Raw genomic sequence first — 21,519 nt, forward strand, 5'->3', positions numbered from 1 at the left:
TTACATATTCAAGATCTAGTCAGATACGTGATTTGCAAAAATTTTCTCTCAAGATCTAGTCAGATACATGATTTGCAAAAATTTTCTCGCCTTCTGTGGGTTGTCTTCTCATTTTCTTCTTTTTTTTTTTTTTTTTTTTTTGGCACACGGGCTTAGTTGCTCCGAGGCATGTGGGATCTTCCTGGAGCAGGGATCGAACCTGTGTCCCCCACATTGGCAGGCGGATTCTCAACCACTGCGCCACCTAGGAAGCCCTCATTTTCTTGATAGTGTCCTTTGAAGCACAATAGTTTTTAATTTTGATGAATTCAGTTTATCTGTTTTTTCTTTTGTTGCTTATGCATTTTGATATCATACCTAAAAAACCATTTCATAATTTGAGGTCGTAAAGATTTTTGCCTGTGTTTTCTTCTGAGAGTTTTTAGTTTTAGATCTTACATTTGGGTTATTGATTCATTTCAAGTTAATTTTTGTATATGGTATGAGGTAACATCACTCTTTTACATGTGAATATCCATTAGTTCTTTCCCCATTGAATTATTCTTTCTCCATTGAATTATCTTGACAGATTTCAATTTTAAGGAATTTAAAGCCTGTTTGTCATGATTTAAAATAGGAGATTTGTTGTCTTTCCTTCTGAAAGCTGTGTCCTAATTATGGAGTATAACTTGCTCTAAAATTTGAACATGACACACTGATGCTTTAAGTATTATCTTAACCTGTTGGAAGATTGTATCTGAGATGATAGGATGATAGATGAGCAGGATATCTCACAGTAATACTTTTCCCTAGTATGAAAGCATCTTTTCCTTTTTTATAGGATTGATATTTTATAGCACCTTATTTATTTGTTTATTTGTTACCTTTTTAAAATTATATTTAATTTACAATGTAGTCTTAGTTTCAAGTGCATAGCAAAGTGATTTAGTTATACATATATATATATATTCTTTTTCAGATTCTTTTCCATTACAGGTTATTACAAGATATTGAGTATAGTTCCCTGTGCTGTATAGTAGGTCCTTTCTGTTTACCTGTTTTATATAGCAACTTATAATCTGTTTGTCTTTTTCTATTTTGTATGTAAGTCTTATATTTCTGATATCTACAGTTAATGAAAATACTGGCACAACTTGGGGAAGAGGCAAAAAGTAAATTATTAAAATAATCAGGTATCACACAGGTCAGACCTTAATTTTTCTAATCAGTTTCTTAGAATACCATGAAGGGATCTGTCCTCCAAAGGAAGCAAACCCAGTAGTGTTCATTTACTTTTGCTATTCTATTAATCTTAATTTCTGTAATCTACAAATTATGGAAATAGTTATATATATTTTTTCATCATTGTGGCTTCTCATTAAGCGTCTGATTTTTTCATAATTTCAGCCTAGAGATGTTGGACAAAGTTGAGCCCCCGACTATACCAGAAGGTTATGCTATGTCCGTGGCATTCCATTGTTTGCTAGACCTGGTACGTGGGATCACTAGTATGATTGAAGGAGAGTTAGGAGAGGTTGAGACAGAATGTCAGACTGCTGCCACTGAAGCCATTTCTTCACCAACACAGTCATCAGAACAGCAAGAATTACGGTCAACATCAGACCAAATGGATAAGGAAATAGGTATATTATTATGATTCTGTATTTTTAATTTTTATTTTGAAGTAATTTTAAATATACAGAGAAATTACAAAAATAATAGTTTCCATACATCCTTCACCACGATATCCTGATTGTTAACACTACCATGTTTGCATTAATCATTCTGTTGTATGTATGTTACTGTCCTTTTTTTCTGAACTATTTGAGAATAAGTTACAGATGTGCTGCTCCATTACCCCTTAATACTTTAAAGTATATTTTCTAAAAATAAGAACGTTTTCCTGTATAACCACAGTATAGTCACCATAGAAATTTAGCATTATTTCAATATATCATGGAATCCCAGGTGTCCTTCAGATTCTGCCATTTGCCCCAGTGATGCCCTTTATGGTATAGGATTAACATGTTGAGTTCAGTTGCATGTCTCTGTACTCGCCTTCAGTCTGGAACGATTCCTTAATTTTTCCATGTCTTATATGACCTTGACATTTTTGAAGAGAACAGGCCAGTTAACTTGGGCTCGTTTTTGTTTCCTCATAATTAGATTCAATATGTTCATTTTTGGCCCAGCTATCGTAGAAATCTTGCTGTGCTGTATGCTGGTGGTGTTAACTTTTATCATTTGGTTAATATGATATCTGCCTTGTTTCTTTTGTATAAAGTTAATTATTAACTTTTTGTGGAGAAATACTTTGAGACATCCTCTATAAAACAGAGCTTTCCCTTCCTCATTTATTTTGTTTCATTTATTTATTTGTATCCGACTCTTGGATTCCTGTTTTATTCAAAGAGTTACAGTCTGTGATTATTGTTATTTGGTTTGACAGTCATTGTCCCTGACATGGCCAGCTGGGACCCCTTTCAGGCTGGCCTGTGTGTCCTTTTATCACCCCATGTCCTTTTGTCATTTTCTGAGCACTACCTTACTATCTGGTACAGCAGAATGTTCTAAGCTTATCTTGGATTTTTTTTTTTAAGAACTTTTATTGAGATATAATTGACATACAGTGAGCAGCATATATTTAAAGCGTACAGTTTGATATTTTTTTCTTATTAGTAATGTATATATGGCAGTCCCAATCTCCCAATTCATCCCCCCCCACCCCACCCCGGTTTTCCCCCCTTGGTGTCCACATGTTTGTTTTCTACATCTGTGTCTCTCTTTCTGCCTTGCAAACCGGTTGATCTGTACCATTTTTCTATATTCTGCATATATGTGTTAATATACAATATTTGTTTTTCTCTTTCTGACTTACTTCACTCTGTCTGACAGTCTCTAGGTCCATCCACGTCTCTACAAATGTCCCAATTTTGTTCCTTTTTATGGCTGAGTAATATTCCATTGTATATAGGTACCACATCTTCTTTATCCATTCATCTGTTGATGGACATTTAGGTTGCTTCCATGTCCTGGCTGTTGTAAACAGTGCTGCACTGAACATTGGGGTGCATGTGTCTTTTTGGATTATGGTTTTCTCTGGGTACATGCCCAGTAGTGGGATTGCTGGGTCATATGGTAGTTCTATATTTAATTTTTTAAGGAACCTCCATACTGTTCTCCATAGTGGCTGTGTCAATTTACATTCCCACCAACAGTGCAAGAGAGTTCCCTTTTCTCCACACCCTCTCCAGCATTTGTCATCTTGGATTTTTCTTGCCTAACTCAGGAGTCAGTTATTTTTCCAAGGAGCCCTAGTTCCTTTTAGTGGGTGGAGAATAGTATTTAGAAACTAGCATATGGGCATTAGGTATGTTTCTTGGTACTTGAATAGAAATACACATAAACATGAGCACACATTTATCTACATTTAAAAAATATCTCTCTTTATGGAGTACCATGAGGTCACACCAGTTTTTCCAATTCCAGTTTAATAGCACAGTATTTACTTTTAACTTTCCATATTTGTAACTTCCTTCTCCAACAGTGAGAAACTTGATCCTGTTTTACTCAATGTATTCGCTTATTTGCATGATCTCCGATGTATGTAACCAGTCTCATAGCTGAGTCTGCTTATAGTGTCTCACTGCCAGCTGGTAACACAGCCCAAAAGTTTGGCCCAATGAAATGGAAGGGAATAGGAACTGATGTTTTATTTTTATATAACATACACACACACACACACACACACACACACACACACACACATTTTATGTTTTAGAGATATCAGTTAGTTAACTTGTGTACAGAAAGATCTTACCATTGATATGTTAAAACAACGTAGTTTTAAGACTTCTTGAACCCTGAATCTATGGTATGGTTTTTAAATTTTCATTTATTCAGATATATATTAAATGTTAGAGCTTTAGTATTTAATAATCTAGTTGTTTTTGGAATATTTGCTATGTTATCAAGTGATGAGGAGGATTTTAGAATTTGACATATTGTCAAGTGCTATGACATCTATAATTATCATTAAATATTGTATGTTTTTCCTTTAAGTTAGTAGAGCTGTTTGGGAAGAAATGGTGAATGCCTGCTGGTGTGGTCTACTTGCTGCACTCTCACTCCTTCTTGATGCCAGGTATTATGTCTTTGTAAGTTTTATATTACATGCAGCAGTTAAAAAACAACAACAACAAGCCATTTAAATGGTTTACTTAAATTTATCCTGAGAATTATTTCCTAATATTAGTTTTTTATATTCATAGAATATTATTATTTTTCTGCCATCCTCCTCCCCCATCCTATTATCACATGTTACAATGGAAAATTCAGTCCTAAAATTACAGAATGCCTTTTTCATTTTAAGTTTTACTACTACTTTTACAATGATGGTGATTATACTATTCAATTTCTTTGATGTTTTTCTTCAGAATCATAGAATTCACTGATTTTAAAATGTTTGACATTTTAAAGTTGTATCTTTGAGTTCTTAACCATTTTCTTCAATAATGAACATGTGTCGTAAATTGCTTTTACCCAGTGCAGAGTTTCAGATGTGTATTAGTTAAAATTCCTTCTTAAGTAGATTGATTTTGACAATTTTTAAAGTAGATTTTCTTAAAACTTTACTGACTGCCTAATTCCACATCATATTTGGCACTGTAATTATTAATTATTTTCATACTAAATAAAATGCTTTATCTTTTCAGCACAGATGAAGCTGCCACTGAGAATATTTTAAAAGCCGAACTGACGATGGCTGCTCTTTGTGGAAGACTGGGCCTTGTAACTTCGAGAGATGCCTTTATAACAGCGATATGCAAAGGCTCCCTGCCTCCCCATTATGCTCTTACTGTGCTGAACACCACCACTGCCGCCACACTTTCCAACAAATGTAAGATTCCAGCTTCCTCAGACCGCTCTGCATCCAGTGGGGTGACATGGCGTAGAGAAGAGACTGTAGAAATCTCTTCAAGCCTCTGCTTGTTTACCCACTGACGCTGTGACCTCTGTGAGACGTTAACGTCCCTGAGCCTCAGGTTCTTCCGTCTTTTTTAAAACAACGAAGGTGGGAGTAGGGGAGAATCATACCAATTTTAAACGATAACTTTGAGGATAAAAGAAGATAAATCTGGAAGTCCTTTGTATACTCTAGCATACTATTGAAATGGGAGTGGCTGGTTTTTTGGTTTTTTTTTTTAACAGAACCAGTAGAGCAGTAATGTTTGCCACCACTTAGATTTAGTTCACATTCAAAAAAATTTTTTCCTTGTTGAATACTTTGAAAACATTCTAGTTTGTTACGTGCAATATAAATAAATTTCAATATGATGTTCAGTTTTCAAACTGAAAATGTGAGTATTGATCTCTAACTTTAAGTAGAAAAGTTTACTGGGACTACATGTTTAAAATACTAAGTGTCCTAAATTCTCTTTTGCTTGTGAAGAAATCTACCAAAGTTTTATAATTTGTTAAAGTTATATATAAACTTACTTAATAGTTGCTTAACTTGTCTTTGTTTTTGCACCTCCTGAGTTTTCAAAATGTTTACATATAGATAATAGGTAACTAAATAAATGTCATAGGTGAACTTAATGAAATTAATGTTTTAAAATATAACATTACTTAGAGTACAACATGAAAAGTATATTTTAGTTAGGTTTTCCTTTGTGTTCTAGCATATTCCATCCAGGGCCAAAGTGTGACGATGATCAGTCCATCAAGCGAATCTCATCAGCAAGTTGTGGCAGTGGGTCAACCTCTAGCAGTCCAGCCTCAAGGGACAGTAATGGTAAAGCACTTTTTCTTTTCTTGGTAACCAGTTAATACCGATAAATTATCAAGGAAATGTGTTGTACCCTTTCTGTGTATTTCTCAAAATTTGTCATTATACTTACTTACTTTCCTTTATCTGAAAGATACTCTAGAAGAAACTAGATAAATGTGGAGTGACATTATTACAGCCAACTATGATACCACAACTTTTAGGCAAATGAATTTGTTCTGTACAAAACCATCTAAGCCTATTTTCTTAGATTTTTGTTTTTTATTTAAAAATATTCAACTATGATAATACTTCTTTATAAGCTTATGATTTTCGAGAATATATAACAGTTCTTGCAAATATGTCTTTTTTTAATTTAGCTAACTTCCAAAAATATCCAGTGTATGAGGACTTTACTTAACTTGGCACATTGCCATGGGGCTGTTCTTGGAACATCATGGCAGCTTGTCTTGGCAACTCTACAGGTATGTTGTAGTCTCTGGGGCGGAGGCCAGTATTGTTTTTATATCTAAGTGCTAACAGTTAAACTCACCAGTGCCTGTCGGTGCTTTGGGCAGGCCTGAATAGACAGTAAGTATGAAAAAAGGAGAAGTCAGAAAAAAGACATGGCTCATATTGTATGAAGTGATGGGCTATTTCTCATAATGCCCTGTTCTTTTGCCTATGCTTGGTGTAATAAGTATTTTGTATGACTATTAATTACTAATTTAAACTTAGTTATTAAATACATGCTACTGATTTTAATTTTAGTTACTAGAATTTTTGTAAGTTTACAGATTTCTTTGTTTTGATTTTTTTTTTTTTAATTTCACAGCATCTTGTATGGATTCTGGGATTAAAGCCTAGTAGTGGTGGTGCCTTGAAACCTGGGAGAGCTGTAGAAGGACCCAGTACAGTAAGCTCTAGTTATTCTTACTCAGTTAGTACTTCATAAAATGTTTGTATGTTACATGTAGTTTTATTCTTCTCTTAGGTTCTAACAACAGCAGTGATGACAGATTTACCAGTTATTTCAAATATACTTTCAAGATTGTTTGAAAGCTCACAGTAAGAGTCAGTTTTTTTCATTGATAGAGACATTATTGTTAGCTGTACATTTTAGATCAGAATGTCTTATTTCTTCATTTTTATTTTAGGTATCTTGATGACGTATCATTGCATCATTTAATAAATGCGCTTTGCTCCTTATCTCTAGAAGCAATGGATATGGCCTATGGGACTAATAAGGTATGATATTCTACTTTTTCTGTGTTAAATATGGTACATTTGTTTTGTTAAGTAAGGTGTATACTCATTTGATCTTAGTGTTTTACAAGTGGGACTAATACCTTGGAGGCTAGCCCTGCTCTGTTGGGTTTTTACATTTATGGTTGTTATTTGTTAAAAAGAGGGGTGAAGAGGACATTTTTTGGCTTATGGTATATGCCAGTATGTATTATTATTTTAAATTGTGTCTGTTTCTCTTATGTACTGGATATTTAAAAAAAATATTTCTGTAAAGAATAATTCAACACCACATTTACAAATGTGTTCTGCAAAATGTCACAATAATCTGATGATTACAGTTTATGATTAGGACAATATAAGTTTTAAATCAAGGAATATATATCTCTTACTTATGAGAACATTTCTTTCTATACTCAAAATATTTTCTTTTAAACTTGGAAAGCACAGGAATATTTGGGTTTATTTATACCTTAGGAATTATTTAAAATAAAATGCTTTCTTCATTTTAAAATGAGTAAATATAGTACTTGGATCATTTACAAATAAATGAAGACACCCAGAAAATGATTAGAAAAGCAGAGAATACGGCTTGTTGTTTATTTAATATCCAACTATAGGATCCAAAATGATGTTGTCTGCCTAGTCCTTAATTATAATTTTGTGTACTGTAGCTTGTCATCTTGGCTCATGTGATTCATTTAAAGATTAGCCAATAAGATCTTTTTTTTTAAGCTTTTTATTGGAATATAATTGCTTTACACTGTTGTGCCAGTTTTTGCTGTACAATGAAGTGAATCAGCTGTATTTATACATATATCCCCATATCCCTTCCCTCCCGCGACTCCCTCCCTCCCACCCTCCCTATCCCAGCCCTCTAAGTCATCACCCATCATCGAGTTGATCTCCCTGTGTTATGCAGTAGCTTCCCACTAGCTATCTATTTTACATTTGGTAGTGTATATATGTGGACGCTACTGTCTCACCTCGTCCCAGCTTCCCCTTCATCCCTCCCACCCCGTGTCCTCAAGTCCGTTCACTACATCTGCATCTTTATTCTTGCCCTGTCACTGGGTTCATCAGTACCATTTTTTAGATTCCATATACATGAGTTAGCATACGGTATTTGTTTTTCTCTTTCTGGCTTACTTCACTCTGTATGACAGACTCTAGGTCCATCCACCTCACTACAAATAACTCAATTTCATTCCTTTTTATGGCTGAGTAATATTCCACTGTATATATGTGCCACATCTTCTTTATCCATTCATCTGTTGATGGGCATTTAGGTTGCTTCCCTGTCCTGGCTATTGTAAATATTGCTGCAATGAATATTGTGGTACACGTTTCTTTTTGGATTATGGTTTTCTCAGGGTATATCCCCAGTAGTGGGATTATTGGGTCATATGGTAGTTCTATTTTTAGTTTTTTGAGGAATCTCCATACTGTTCTCCATTGTGGCTGTATCAATTTACATTCCCACCAACAGTGCAGGAGGGTTCCCTTTTCTCCACACCCTCTCCAGCATTTCCTGTTTCTAGATTTTTTGATGATGACCATTCTGACTGGTGTGAGGTGATGCCTCATTGTGGCTTTGACTTGCATTTCTCTGATGATTAGTGATGTTGAGCATCTTTTCATGTGTTTGTTGGCCATCTGTATGTCTTCTTTGGAGAAATGTCTGTTTAGGTCTTCTGCCAATTTTCGGATTGCGTTATTTGCTTTTTTGGTATTAAGCTGCATGAGCTGCTTGTATATTTTGGAGATTAATCCTTTGTCTTTTTTAAAAATTAATTAATTAATTAATTGGCTGCGTTGGGTATTCATTGCTGCACATAGGCTTTCTCTAGTTGCAGTGAGCGGGGGCTACTCTTCATTGTGGTGCACGGACTCCTCATTGTGATGGCTTCTCTTGTTGTGGAACACGGGCTCTAGGCACGTGGGCTTCAGTGGTTGCGGCACTCAGGCTCAATAGTTGTGGCCCATGGGCTCTAGAGTGCAGGCTCAATAGTTGTGGCACACGGGCTTAGTTGCTCCATGGCATGTGGGGTCTTCCTGGGGCAGGGATTGAACCCATGTCCCCTATATTGGCAAGCGAATTCTTAACCACTGCGCCATCTAGGAAGTCTGCCAGTAAGATCTTATTAGAGCAAAGTTTTGTATATTATAGCACATAGAGAGTTACATAAGTATGCAAGTGTTTGAAAGTATATATTATAATTTACTCCAAAGCAAGACAAGGATAATATAAAATACAGTGAAGTAATCAAATTCCTGATTGCTTTACACTCTTGTACCAGTTTTTGAGGTACACCAAGGTCAGTCATCTGTATTTATACACATATCCCCGTATCCCCTCCCTCCCTGACATTTTTTTTTCTTATGTATATATGGCAATCCTAATCTCCCAATTCATCCTTAAGATTAATTCTTAACACAAAACTATAATATTTTTAATAGAGTACCTTAATGAAATCTAAGCAAATTTATATGGTAATGGCTTGAGAATTTATGTATTCACTCAACAAGTACAGTATGTTTATTGTGTACATGACACTCTGCTAGAAAATATAAAGGAAATATAGTATTTCTAGTTTAAAGAGCGTATAAATCACTTGGCTCATGGATAAGTGGCAGTTAAGCTGGTAAGAAAGTCTGTCTAAATAAATAGTGTAGATATTAAGTGATATGAGACCTGTTTTCTGAATTCTTATTGACTTGTTACATAAGATGTTTTTAGTACCTATTTTTACTAAAACAAAACTAATCGAGATAAATTAGTGTGATTGGAGCTGAATACTGAAGGAATGGTAGGAAATATATATGTAGGAAAGGGTAGGTTCATGGAAGTCAGAAGAGAACAGTGTTACCAGAAGTCAAGATCAATGAGGATTGAGAAAAAAATAAAAGATTTGAGTATTATTAGTTTATTATCCACCTTGAAGAGTACAATTTCAAGAGAGTTGTAGGAGTAAATGTGATATTTCAGGCAGGCTTGGAGGGAACAGATGTTGAGAAAATGGACACACTGGAATAGAGGTGACTTCCTTGAGAATGGGGTCACATCTCTCCATTTTAGGATTTAATTTTGTAAAGTGATATGGTGAATATGGAATGGAAATAAAAGTTTTTAAAACTATTCAAGTATAAACTTTATAAAAGTTATTTTTATGGAGGTGTAAAACAGTATTATTCATTTGTGCTTTCCATAAAAATTTTATAAATATTCAGATGTTAAAATAAGTAGTAACTTTTGTATTTTTTTAAGATGTATCCGTGTCAGCTGTTGTGAGTTTAATACCCTAGGGAGTAAAATGTATACATCATTGTCCTTTAGGTGCGGCTGTAAAGTGAGCCGTCATCTCATGTGTGGTCCCCATTTCAGGAATTTGTGCTGATGTGTTGAGGAGGTAGCTGATGGTAAAGCTTGAAGATTCTTTCTTAGAAAGGGGCAGTGTTGCTGATGCTTAAGCAAGCATATCACCAAAGTCTGTATAACAACAAAAATAATAAAAGGGCTGTTATTCTTTGTTTACTGTATGTCAGGTACTAACTTCCATATTTTTATTTAATCATTTAAAACAACTCTGTCATGTTCAGTAGTAGTAACCGCTTTTTACAGATGAAATATAAAAATAGCTTAAATAGCCTGCCTGGGGTCACCTATTTAGTAATTGGTAGAGCTTGGGTTTGAACCCACATATGTCTCATTCCAGAGCTCCATTCTTAACCACTTCACTTGTGGCTCTAACTTTTATGTGCATCAGAGTCAGGTATGGCATTTTTTTAAAAATGCAGAAGTCAGGGCACATTCTAGGCTTCATGAATATAAGAATCTTTGGGTATGAGGTCTGTACATAAACATTCTTTTAAATGCTACATGATTCCTCTGTATGTCCTTATTAGAATAAGAAGGAGGAGGAAAAGGAGGAAGTAATACGAGGCAACATTTATGCGGACTTATTATGTGCCAGGCACTTTCTAATGTGAGGTCATTTCTGTATATTATTATCTCCATTTTATAGATTAAAAAAATTCAGTAGCTATTAAAAAGAATGAAATTTTACCATTGCAACAACATGGATGGAACCTGAGAGTATTATGCTTAGTGAAATAAATCAGACAAAGAAAGACAAATACTGTATGTTATCACTTATATGTGGAGTCTAAAACAAACAAACAAAAACAAACAGAAAGCCCAAAACAAAATCTAGTGAGTATAATAAAAAAAAGAAACAGACCTACAGATGTAGAGAACAGACTAATAGTTACCAGTGGAGAGAGAAAAGGAGGAAGGGGCAAAACAGGGTAAGGGAATTAAGAGGTACAAACTATTATGTATAAAATAAATTAGCAGGACTTCCCCGGTGGCGCAGTGGTTAAGAGTCCGCCTGCCAATGCAGGGGACACGGGTTCTATCCCTGGTCTGGAAAGATCCCACATGCTGTGGAGCAACTAAGCCCGTGCACCACAGCTACTGAAGCCTGCACGCTCTAGGGCCTGTGAGCCACAACTACTGAGCCTGCATGATGCAACTACTGAAGCCTGCACGCTTAGAGCCCATGTTCTGCAATAAGAGAAGCTACCGCACTGAGAAGCCTGCACACTGCAACAAAGACTCAATGCAGCCAAAAAAAAAAAAAAAAAAGCAGTAAGGATATATCGAATGGCACAGGGAATATAGCCAATATTTTATAATAACTATGAATGGAATATAATCTATAAAAATTTTGAATCACTGTATTGTACACCTTAAACTAATATCATAAATCAACTATATCTCAATAAAAAGATTAAATTACTGAAGGTTACATAGCTATTAAGTGGTACTGTTGAGATCTTAAAAGTTCATAGGCATCAGTCTTAACGACTGTATCATATTGTCTCTAGAATGATGAATTTTTCTACCACAAAAATTTTTAGGATACCTACAGCGTTGGCATACGCAGGAAGGGTCAACCTGACCATATTTGTCTTAAAACCCCAGGGTACTTTGTTCAGTGGCTTTTACTAGGAAAGAAAAATAAATATCACTTGTTTCCATGTTAGATTTTTATCAGCACTGTAAAAATGTTGGGTATAAAATAATTACAAAATCTTTTTTCGTAAAAATTATAAAATCATTATGATCATAATTTGCTTTTAAATTTCAGTTGCCTTTTGTTTTTCCTAATGCATTGTCTCCATTTGAAGTGCCGCAGCCACTCATCCAAAAATTCTCATGGTTTGAGTCAGCTTAGTTTGCATTTAAGTATATTTTACTACCTCTGTTAAGATTGGATTAGAGATAGTGGTCCTTTGATTTTTTTATTGAAACTGTTCCTAGAATGCATGGGCGGAGTACTCTAGTTTTGCCACTTATGGGGTACACTGCCTCCCTTTCTGTTGTTGAAATGCCGGAGACTGTCTCTGCAACCGTTCTGTTAGTGTCTAAACTGACGGCCCTTGTTTCTGCCTCTTCTTGACACCATGCTTCTTTCCCCTGATCTCCGTTGCCTTCTTTCTGTTGTTTTGTTGTTGTTGTTGTTGTTTTTCATATTTCCTGATATTCACACACAAAACCTGAGCATTTGAAGATTTCACGAATAAAAATGTCTGTTAGTCAGCTCAGCCTGCCACAAAAAATACTATAGACTGGATAACTTAAACTATAGAAATTAATTTTCTCATAGTTCTGGAAGCTGGAAGTCCAAATTCAGTTTCAGCATGATCCGTTCTGGTGTGGACGCTCTTTCTGGATTGAAAGGTGGCTGCCTTCTCACGGTGTCCGCCCATGGCGGGGAGAGAGGGAGAGGGAAGAGGGAGAGGAAGAAGGAGAAGGAGCACGGATGAGCTCTCAAGCTCTTTGGTGTTTCTTCTCATAAGCACATTAATCTTACCTTCTGGGGCCCCACCCGTATGACCTCACTTACCCTGAATTACCTCTTTATAAACCCTGCAGGTAAGAGCACACTAGGGGCTAGCGTTTCAGCATCTGAAGTTCAGTGGGGCGGGGTCACAGTTCAGTCCATCGCAGAATGCTTTCCTTCGGGTCTGTGTGTCTGGTACAATTTTTGAATTTTCAGTCTTTTCCCACGAAAGCATTCTCTTCCCAACCAAATTTTCTGATGAGGAGCTATTCTGGATCCTTGAGGGTGGGCAGAAAGGCTTATCTTACGGTAACTGAGGTTTTGTTGTATTCATTGCTAATTAATCATACATTAGGTATAGTTTTGCTTTTCACACTATTCTCAGTTTTATTTATGTTTGATATACTCAAATTCTCCTCATAATATAAAAACGTATGATGTTTTCTTTCTAGGAACCATCTCTTTTTGCTGTTGCCAAATTGTTAGAAACTGGTCTAGTTAACATGCACCGAATAGAAATTCTGTGGAGACCTCTAACTGGCCATCTACTTGAGGTAACCTCTTTTTCTTAATTATTGTATTTACTTTTTGTTTAGAATAGAGACATACACAGTGAGTTAAAGATTCTGGATAACCATAGGAAGAATCAGCATTAACATTTTTTTTCCTTGTACTTCTATCTGTGTATTTTATCAGGGACTAAAGTTTTATCGTTAATCATTTTGGTGAAGAAATAAGTTGACTTTTTTGGCTGAAAATGGGTGATATATCAATGAAATCTCTCAAGTCTTCTTCAGCTGTTAGCTTGGGACCGCTTTCTTATATTATCTTTTGATCCCCTCAGCTTCAGCTAGTTCTAAAACTTGAAGGCAATTAGGACTGAGACTTAGTAATAAACACTGCTCCGTTACAGCCTTTCCTGTGATTATGAGGTAGCTTTTCTACAAAGGGAAAAGAAACCTATTTGGTATCACTAATTACAGATAGTGGCAGGGAATTTTATCTGGATTTGTATTCTCTTGTATTCAGATTGGGGTGAATCCGAATAATTAGCTGCTGCTTAATAACAGCAGCTTCTATTGAATACATGTTTACGTGCAGCTTAGGCTGCCATGGCTGTTTCACGTTATTTTAGTAATCTGAGAACGGTGTTGTTCTTAATAGGAAAAGAATCGTGCTTGTCTTTTCTTCTCTTTCTTTTTTTCCCTCCATTTTATTGGGATTACTTTTATGAGCTATTAAAGAATACGTGCAGATTTCTTCATTATGGAATTCTCATCAAATGGCAAAAAATAAGTTTTTAAAGTTTTAGATCAGTATTTGATTATGAAGGTAGACCTGATTAGGAACCTTACCTACTTCTTCTGTTTATTCTGATGACATCATTTACTTTCATGAAATCCTTTCTTTTCTGTAACTTGTTTAGTTTCATCTTTTATCTTCTGTCTCTCTATTGCTTCCTCTTGCCTCTTATTCAGAAGGTAAGCTTACTTACATTTTGGATATTTTCACATATTCTTTAAGCTTATTGATGAACATTTGGTATAATTTTTTAAATATGAAAGCATAGAAAATGTGATGTTTTAATTTTTCTTTTCTCAAATTGATGTGTGACGCATAGCTTAAGTATATAAGTTAAATATTAAGTTTTGTTCAACATGTGTACCCTTAGGTGTGCCAGCATCCAAACTCTCGAATGAGAGAATGGGGAGCAGAAGCTTTAACTTCACTTATTAAAGCAGGATTAACATTTAACCATGATCCTCCACTTTCACAAAACCAGGTAAAAAAAAAACTTACCTCTTTTTAAAAAGTACTTAATGTAAAATCATCCTCTCCCATGTGTAACTTTAACTTTTCCTAATTTATCAAATAGATGATAGTCTAAAAGTGGGTCTTGTTGCTTAATATTCTATTTTATTTGTAGGCCATGGATCTGTTACAGAAGGTTGATATGCCTGGAATTTTAGGATTATCTATACTGAATTTGTAAAAAATTTTCTTGTTAATGACACAGACATAAGTTAATAAATTACCTGGAATTGGTCTCCCAGTCTGGAAGTTTCCCTCCTTGTGCAATGCCAAGGCTTCATTTTGGGGCCATGCTTTGTCAGCCTCGTTTCCTTTGGGCCGTACCCGTCTCTGTTTTTGTTTTTCCCGCTCATTACCCTTACATGGGAGGAACAAGTGGCAAAAGAAGCAAGCACAATAAAATAGATTTTTATTTTTAAATGCTTTTAGAGGTTATTTTATACTTTCAGAACTTACTTTTGTCATGAATCCTTTGTCCTGACTCCCATAACCATTCACATATATTTTATACAGTTTTTAAAAAGCCCACTGAAGTTTTATTATTTGAAGATTGGGTAGGAATGAGGCATTTAATAGCCATTCCCATTGCCTTTATTGTCTTACTATATTATATGAGTTATAATCTACAGATTTCCTCAACAAATAATTATTGAGTGCATACTATACCAGGCAGTATTTTAGCTCTTAGAGTAGAATGATGAATAAGACAGAAAAAGATTTTCATTTTTATAGAGCTCACATCTTAGTGATTTCATACTTTTTCCTACTACAATTTAAGTTTTTTGTAAAGAAAGCCCTGTTCGTGTATATATCCTCAGCATCCAGCTTAATACCTGGCACCTGGTGAGAGCTTAATAAATGTTCAGTCAATGAACCATATAAATGAATCCTTGGAGAGAAAAAAGTTAAAAATGAAGCAAGTGCTTTCAAATGCTGAAAGGAATAGTGCTTTTTTCACTTTCCGACAATAAAAAAATTTTGTGGTTTTATGTCATCTTTGTCTACCGTACTTGTTCATTTTTAGGAGTATTGAGACTTTTAAAGTTAAATAAATGTGGTATGCCTTAATAGAGTAAATGAAAGGTAATTTTAGAAATTGGGAATTTTCTTCTTTCCAAATAGAGCTAGATATATATAGGTATATTTCCTGTAGTGAGATTCATTTCTGTATGGGTCTATATAATTAAAACCATTTTTTTTAACCCTTATAATTGCTTTACTGTATTGTGTTTCTGCTGTACAACGAAGTGAATCAGCTCTATGTACACGTATATCCCCATATCCCCTCCCTCTTGAGCCTCCCTCCCACCCTCCCTCTCCCACCCTCCCTCTCCCACCCCTCTAGGTCATCACAAAGCATCAAGCTGATCTCCCTGTGCTATGCAGCAGCTTCCCACTAGCTATCTTATAATTAATACCTTTTAACATAAAGTCACTCCTTATTTATCCTGAAATGTAGCATCTTAAAGGTTTTTATTTTCTCTTACTAAAAAAAAAAAACAAAACACAGGTGACAAAATAATCCTAATGATTACTGTCAGAGAAATTATTTTCAATGTTTATTTTACTTAAAAAAACTTATCTTTACCATTACAGTCTGAGTGGAGGTGAATTTAAACTTGAAAGGCAATAGCAGAGCCTTTCCATGTTCTGGGACTTATCTTTCTAATTAGCTTCTTGCCTTCTTTTCAGAGGCTGCAGTTGCTTTTACTGAACCCATTAAAGGAGATGTCCAATATTAACCATCCAGATATCCGACTCAAGCAATTAGAATGTGTGTTGCAGATTCTGCAGAGTCAGGGAGACAGTCTTGGGCCTGGATGGCCATTAGTGCTTGGAGTTATGGGAGCAATCAGAAATGATCAAGGGTAAGTATTTAAAATTAACATCCAAAAAGTGATAGGAAAAGGGAATCCCTCCTAAAATCTTGAGATGATGGTTAATTTTTTATGTTTGCCCTTCCTGCTTAAGTTTAAGATCTAGAATAGTTTTTCTTACCAGTGGCTACAGGGCTATTATGGCTCACATTTGTTTTGGGAGGATGGAAAAATTGCTATTTCTTTGCCATTTATACATGAATACAAAGTTCTTACTTACAATAAGAAAAATGCATCAAACTAACAAACTCTGAAACACATCCAATGGTTGTTTCCTTTTGTTAAATAATTTGGTAAGATGTGAATGAGCATTTAGTGTTTGACCTCTCTGCATATACTGTACTTGCTAGTTAGTCTGATTACGTGGATAAATAGTTCCTGCTCTAAAAGTAGAAACCTGTGGAAAAGGAACAGGGCCTAGGATCCCAGTAAGAGCGTAGTTTGTTATGCTGCAAAAGAATAGGACTCCAGTGGGAGGGGTATATGCCTGTGGAGTGGGGCAGAGCCAAAACTGAAAAGGACCTTATATGCTTTTATAAATTATTTGGATTTCTCTTCAGTACATTTGGGAGGCATGTTAGGATTTTAAGCAGAGGAATGATGTGATCGGATATGCATTTGAGATACATCACTATGTCAGTAGCATTGAGGGCTAAGTGGGAAATCCTGCAGTGCTCTCTAGAGATACAGAGAGGGAGAGATGGATTTGAGCTACTTAATAGATTGACTGTTGGAGTGAAGGGAGAAATAGCAAACAGAATCAGGGATGACTCCCAGATTTGTGACTTAGGCAGCTTAGTGGACGGTGGTATTCTTAACTAAATAGGGAATACAGAAGAGCACATTTGGAGGAAATGTATGGACTTGTTTAATTTAAGGTAGAACATTGCAGTGGAGAGATTTAGCAAACATTTAGATATATTTGTAATTCTGCGGCAGGACTCATAATATCTTGTTTTGATGACCATTTTAGGAGTTTTACATGACTGAGATGCCTCAGACTGTTATGGAAAATTAATTTTTCTTATTTATTTGTAATAACAAATTTCCTTATATACTATAAAATATGAGATGATTAAAGTGGAAAGATATCAGCCAAAGCCTAGATCAAGCTGAAGTTTCTTTTCCCAGCTTACAATGCAGTTATAAAATAGAGTGTGTTGTAAGGGTGAAATTAATTAATACATGTAAAACACTTAGAAAGCACATGATATAATAAATGCTCAATTTGTTAGCTATTTTAATGTGTTTTCATTTTTTAAAAAAATTTTATTTATTTCTTTATTTATTGGCTGTGTTGGGTCTTTGTTGATGCACGCGGGCTTTCTTTAGTTGCGGTTAGTGGGACTGCTCTTCGTTGTGGTGTGTGGGCTTCTCATTGCCGTGGCTTCTCTTGTTGTGGAGCACGGACTCTAGGCACGTGGGCTTCAGTAGTTGAGGCACATGGGCTCAAAAGTTGTGGCGCACGGGCTTAGTTGCTCCGCGGCATGTGGGATCTTCCTGGAGCAGGGCTCGAACCCATGTCCCCTGCATTGGCAGACAGATTCTCAACCACTGTGCCACCTAGGAAGCCCTGTTTTCATTGTTCTTTTCACAACCAGAATTTTTTTCCCAAACCATATACTTCTTATTGTCTTCATTTGAAATACAAAATTACTCTTTACTTTTACACACTGGATATAGAATTTTAAATAAAATATAGATATAAAAGAATAAGGAACTCATTTGCATCCAGTGAGTGAATTTTGTGTATTTTCCCGTGCTAGGCACCATGCTACATATTGAGGATACAGTGGTGAGAAAGTAGCTGTATCCAGTTTCTCTTTCTCATTCAATGTCTGTTTTGTTTGGCTAGTTGATGCAAAATAGAAGTAATATGGCATTAATACATATTTTCTTTTTTTTTAGTTTACTGTTTTTGTTTCTTATTCCTGTAAGCTTCCTTCTTTTTAATTATTTTTAAGTAAGCGTATCTTTTTTTACATTTATATAAATGTTGAAGTACTGTATGATCTATGTTAGGGAATATTTTCTTGTTCCAATTTTAAAATATAATTTTGCTTTGTTCAAATTATTGTAAAGTATGTATTTTCCCTTGCATTGCTGTTAAATACATGAGTATGTTTCTTTTCTTTTGTATTTTCAGAGAATCCTTGATACGAACTGCATTCCAGTGTCTTCAGTTGGTTGTGACAGATTTTCTACCAACAATGCCTTGTTCTTGCCTGCAGATAGTTGTAGATGTTGCAGGTAGCTTTGGACTTCATAACCAAGAACTTAATATTAGTTTAACTTCAATAGGTTTATTGGTAAGTATCATTGCCTTCATTATAGAATCTAGAAATCATTGTTGGCAGTTGAGAGTGAATGCTAAGCAAGTATGCTTTTGACTCTATAGAAGTCATTTAAGTGACTTTTAAGTACCAAACTTATACCTTGTATGAAGGGTTAAATAATAGTTAAGAAATATTTAAGAAATTTTTTGAATTTCTTAAACTCATTTAAGAAATAATTCTTTAAGAGCAGAATATTTGGAATAATTTTGACATATTGAGCTGAAATTTGGCTTTTGTAAGGTTTGCTGTGGGAGGATTTAGTAAACAATAGTAGATACAAGAGATGTTCAGTTGACTCTAATGTGAAGCGTAATTGATTTTTAACATTATTTTGGTAGGAACATTTTTTAAAATTGAAGTATAGTTGATTTACAATGTTGTGTTAATTTCTGCTGTACAGCAAAGTGATTCAGTTATACGTATATATATATACACATTGTCTTTTATATTCTTTTCCATTATGGTTTATCATAGGATATTGGGTATAGTTCCCTGTGCTGTACAGTAGGACCTTGTTGTTTACCCATTCTGTATAGAATAGTTTTCATCTGCTAACCCCAAACTCCTAATCCAGCCATCCTCAACCCCACCCCCACCCCCCGGCAACCACAAGTCTGTTTTTTATGTGTGTGAGTCTGTTTCTATTTCGTAGATAGGTTCATTTGTGTCATATTTTAGATTCCACATATAAGTGATATCATACGGTGTTTGTCTTTCTCTTTCTGACAGTAGTAACATTTTTATGTACTACTTAATTAGTAAGTAAAGCCTCAGTAAAGACTTTACCACTTGCATAGTCGTGTATTGTGTCAACACTGCTTAGTTAGATGGTTAGGAGATAGCATATAATAGTGGGAGAGCCTAGGCTGTAGAAACAGATACACATGCACTGTTTTAACTCTGTCTGGCTCTTGTTCATTGTTAAACTATTGACTTCTTGAGCCTCATTTTACTGATCTTGAGTATAGGCATAATGAAATCCATGTTAGGGTATTGTTAATATTACATTAAGTAAACATATAGAGAAGTAAACAGTATACATTTATTTAAAGGCAATTATTTAGACTCTTTTAAATGTATATTATAATTCAGAAGTTTTTAAAGTCAAACTTAAATGTTCCTCACAGGCTAGATAAGTTAATATTTTACAATTAAAAATGTAATCATGGGGGAAAACATAGGCATGTTGAGTATTTAATTGCTTCCAAAGAGTGGTTGGTTAATTGTGTTGATTAAATTACTGCTGGGTATCACCTCCTTTATTTTACATTTATGTCCATGGGTATTATATTTACATTTTTACCATTGACATAATTCTCATTAATTCACATACCTTACTGTGGTTGACAGTGAAGTCATAAGACATGTTTGACAGTATTAATTACTCTTGTATGAAATTACAAAATATTATTAAATGATAATAAGGGACTGTTAATAATTTTGTTAGGGTAATAATGGTATCATGGTTATGTTTTTTTTAAGCCTTTTCTAGTAGAGGTTATAAAACGTAAGCATGAAGTAAATATGATAAAATGTTAGTTATATCTAGATGTTGGTTATATTAGTATATTGACATATTCTCCCTGTTTTTCTTTATATTCTTGAAATTTTTCATGTTAAACATTTTTTTTCTTTTTTATCATCCTTCATTTCTTTTAATTTTTACTGTGAAGTAAGAATACACCCAAACACCTCTGTACCTATCGCCCAAGCAGGAAATGGCACATCACCCTACTTAAGACCCTTCATTTGCGCCTCTCAGATTGCACCGGTCTCCTCTGTCAGAGTCATTTCTATCCTAAAATTTCTGTTACTTGCTTCCCTGTTTCTCTCTGTAGTTTTTGTCACCTTATCCTTTTAACCTTAAACAATATATCGTTTAGTTGCCTGCTTATGAAACAGAATAAGTAGAATCATACTTTAATCTTTTATTGTTTCTTTGTTTGGCATTTATTCCTGAGATTCATCCATGTTGATGCAATCATGCAGTATTTCATTGTATGATTATACCACAGTTTAATGATCCAGTCTACTTTTTGTGGACACTTGAATTGTTTCTTGGACTTTGCAATTATGAACAATGCTGCCATAAAGATTCTTGCACTTGTACAAGGATTTTTTTTGAGGGCACATAGCCTACATTGGAATTGCTGGGTCTTTGTGCGTGTTCAACTTTCTAGGTAATGCCAACTTGTTTTCTTTTTTTCTTTTATTTATTGAGGTATAGTTGATTTATCTTAGTTTCAGGTGTACAACATAGATATTCAAAGTTTTGATGATTATACTTCACTTAAAGTTATAAAATATTGGCTATATTACAATATATCCTTGTAGCTTATTTATTTTATACATAATAATTTATACCCCTTAATCTCCTACCCCATATTGTCCCTCGCCCCTTTCATCTCCCTGCTAGTTTGTTCTCTGTATCTGTGAGTCTCTTTCTGTTCTGTTATATTCATTTGTTTGAATCATCTTAGACTCTACATATAAATGATAACATACAGTATTTGTGTGTCTGACTTACTTCACTAAGCATCCATGTTGTTGCAAAAGGCAAAATTTCATTCCTTTTTATGGCAGAGTAGTATTCCATTGTGGGTGTGTATGTGGATGGATGGATGGATGGATAGGTAGATAGACAGACAGAC

General features: G+C 34.8%; 1 protein-coding gene across 5 annotated transcripts in view; it reads left to right on the plus strand.

Annotated features, from left to right (window-relative positions):
- Positions 1-21,519, plus strand: part of MON2 (MON2 homolog, regulator of endosome-to-Golgi trafficking) — a 114,687-nt gene that overhangs the window by 50,530 nt on the left and 42,638 nt on the right. For all 5 annotated transcript variants that reach the window (XM_057704097.1, XM_057704095.1, XM_057704096.1 and 2 more), the window contains 12 exons: positions 1,387-1,622; positions 4,042-4,123; positions 4,695-4,879; positions 5,664-5,776; positions 6,130-6,234; positions 6,585-6,665; positions 6,744-6,817; positions 6,907-6,997; positions 13,296-13,397; positions 14,516-14,626; positions 16,348-16,523; positions 18,679-18,841. In XM_057704097.1, coding sequence (XP_057560080.1) covers positions 1,387-1,622; positions 4,042-4,123; positions 4,695-4,879; positions 5,664-5,776; positions 6,130-6,234; positions 6,585-6,665; positions 6,744-6,817; positions 6,907-6,997; positions 13,296-13,397; positions 14,516-14,626; positions 16,348-16,523; positions 18,679-18,841 — 1,519 coding nt within the window. The remainder of the gene's footprint in view (positions 1-1,386; positions 1,623-4,041; positions 4,124-4,694; positions 4,880-5,663; positions 5,777-6,129; positions 6,235-6,584; positions 6,666-6,743; positions 6,818-6,906; positions 6,998-13,295; positions 13,398-14,515; positions 14,627-16,347; positions 16,524-18,678; positions 18,842-21,519) is intronic.

The sequence above is a fragment of the Hippopotamus amphibius genome, chromosome 12 (genome assembly GCF_030028045.1).
Source record: "Hippopotamus amphibius kiboko isolate mHipAmp2 chromosome 12, mHipAmp2.hap2, whole genome shotgun sequence".
Taxonomy (NCBI): domain Eukaryota; kingdom Metazoa; phylum Chordata; class Mammalia; order Artiodactyla; family Hippopotamidae; genus Hippopotamus; species Hippopotamus amphibius.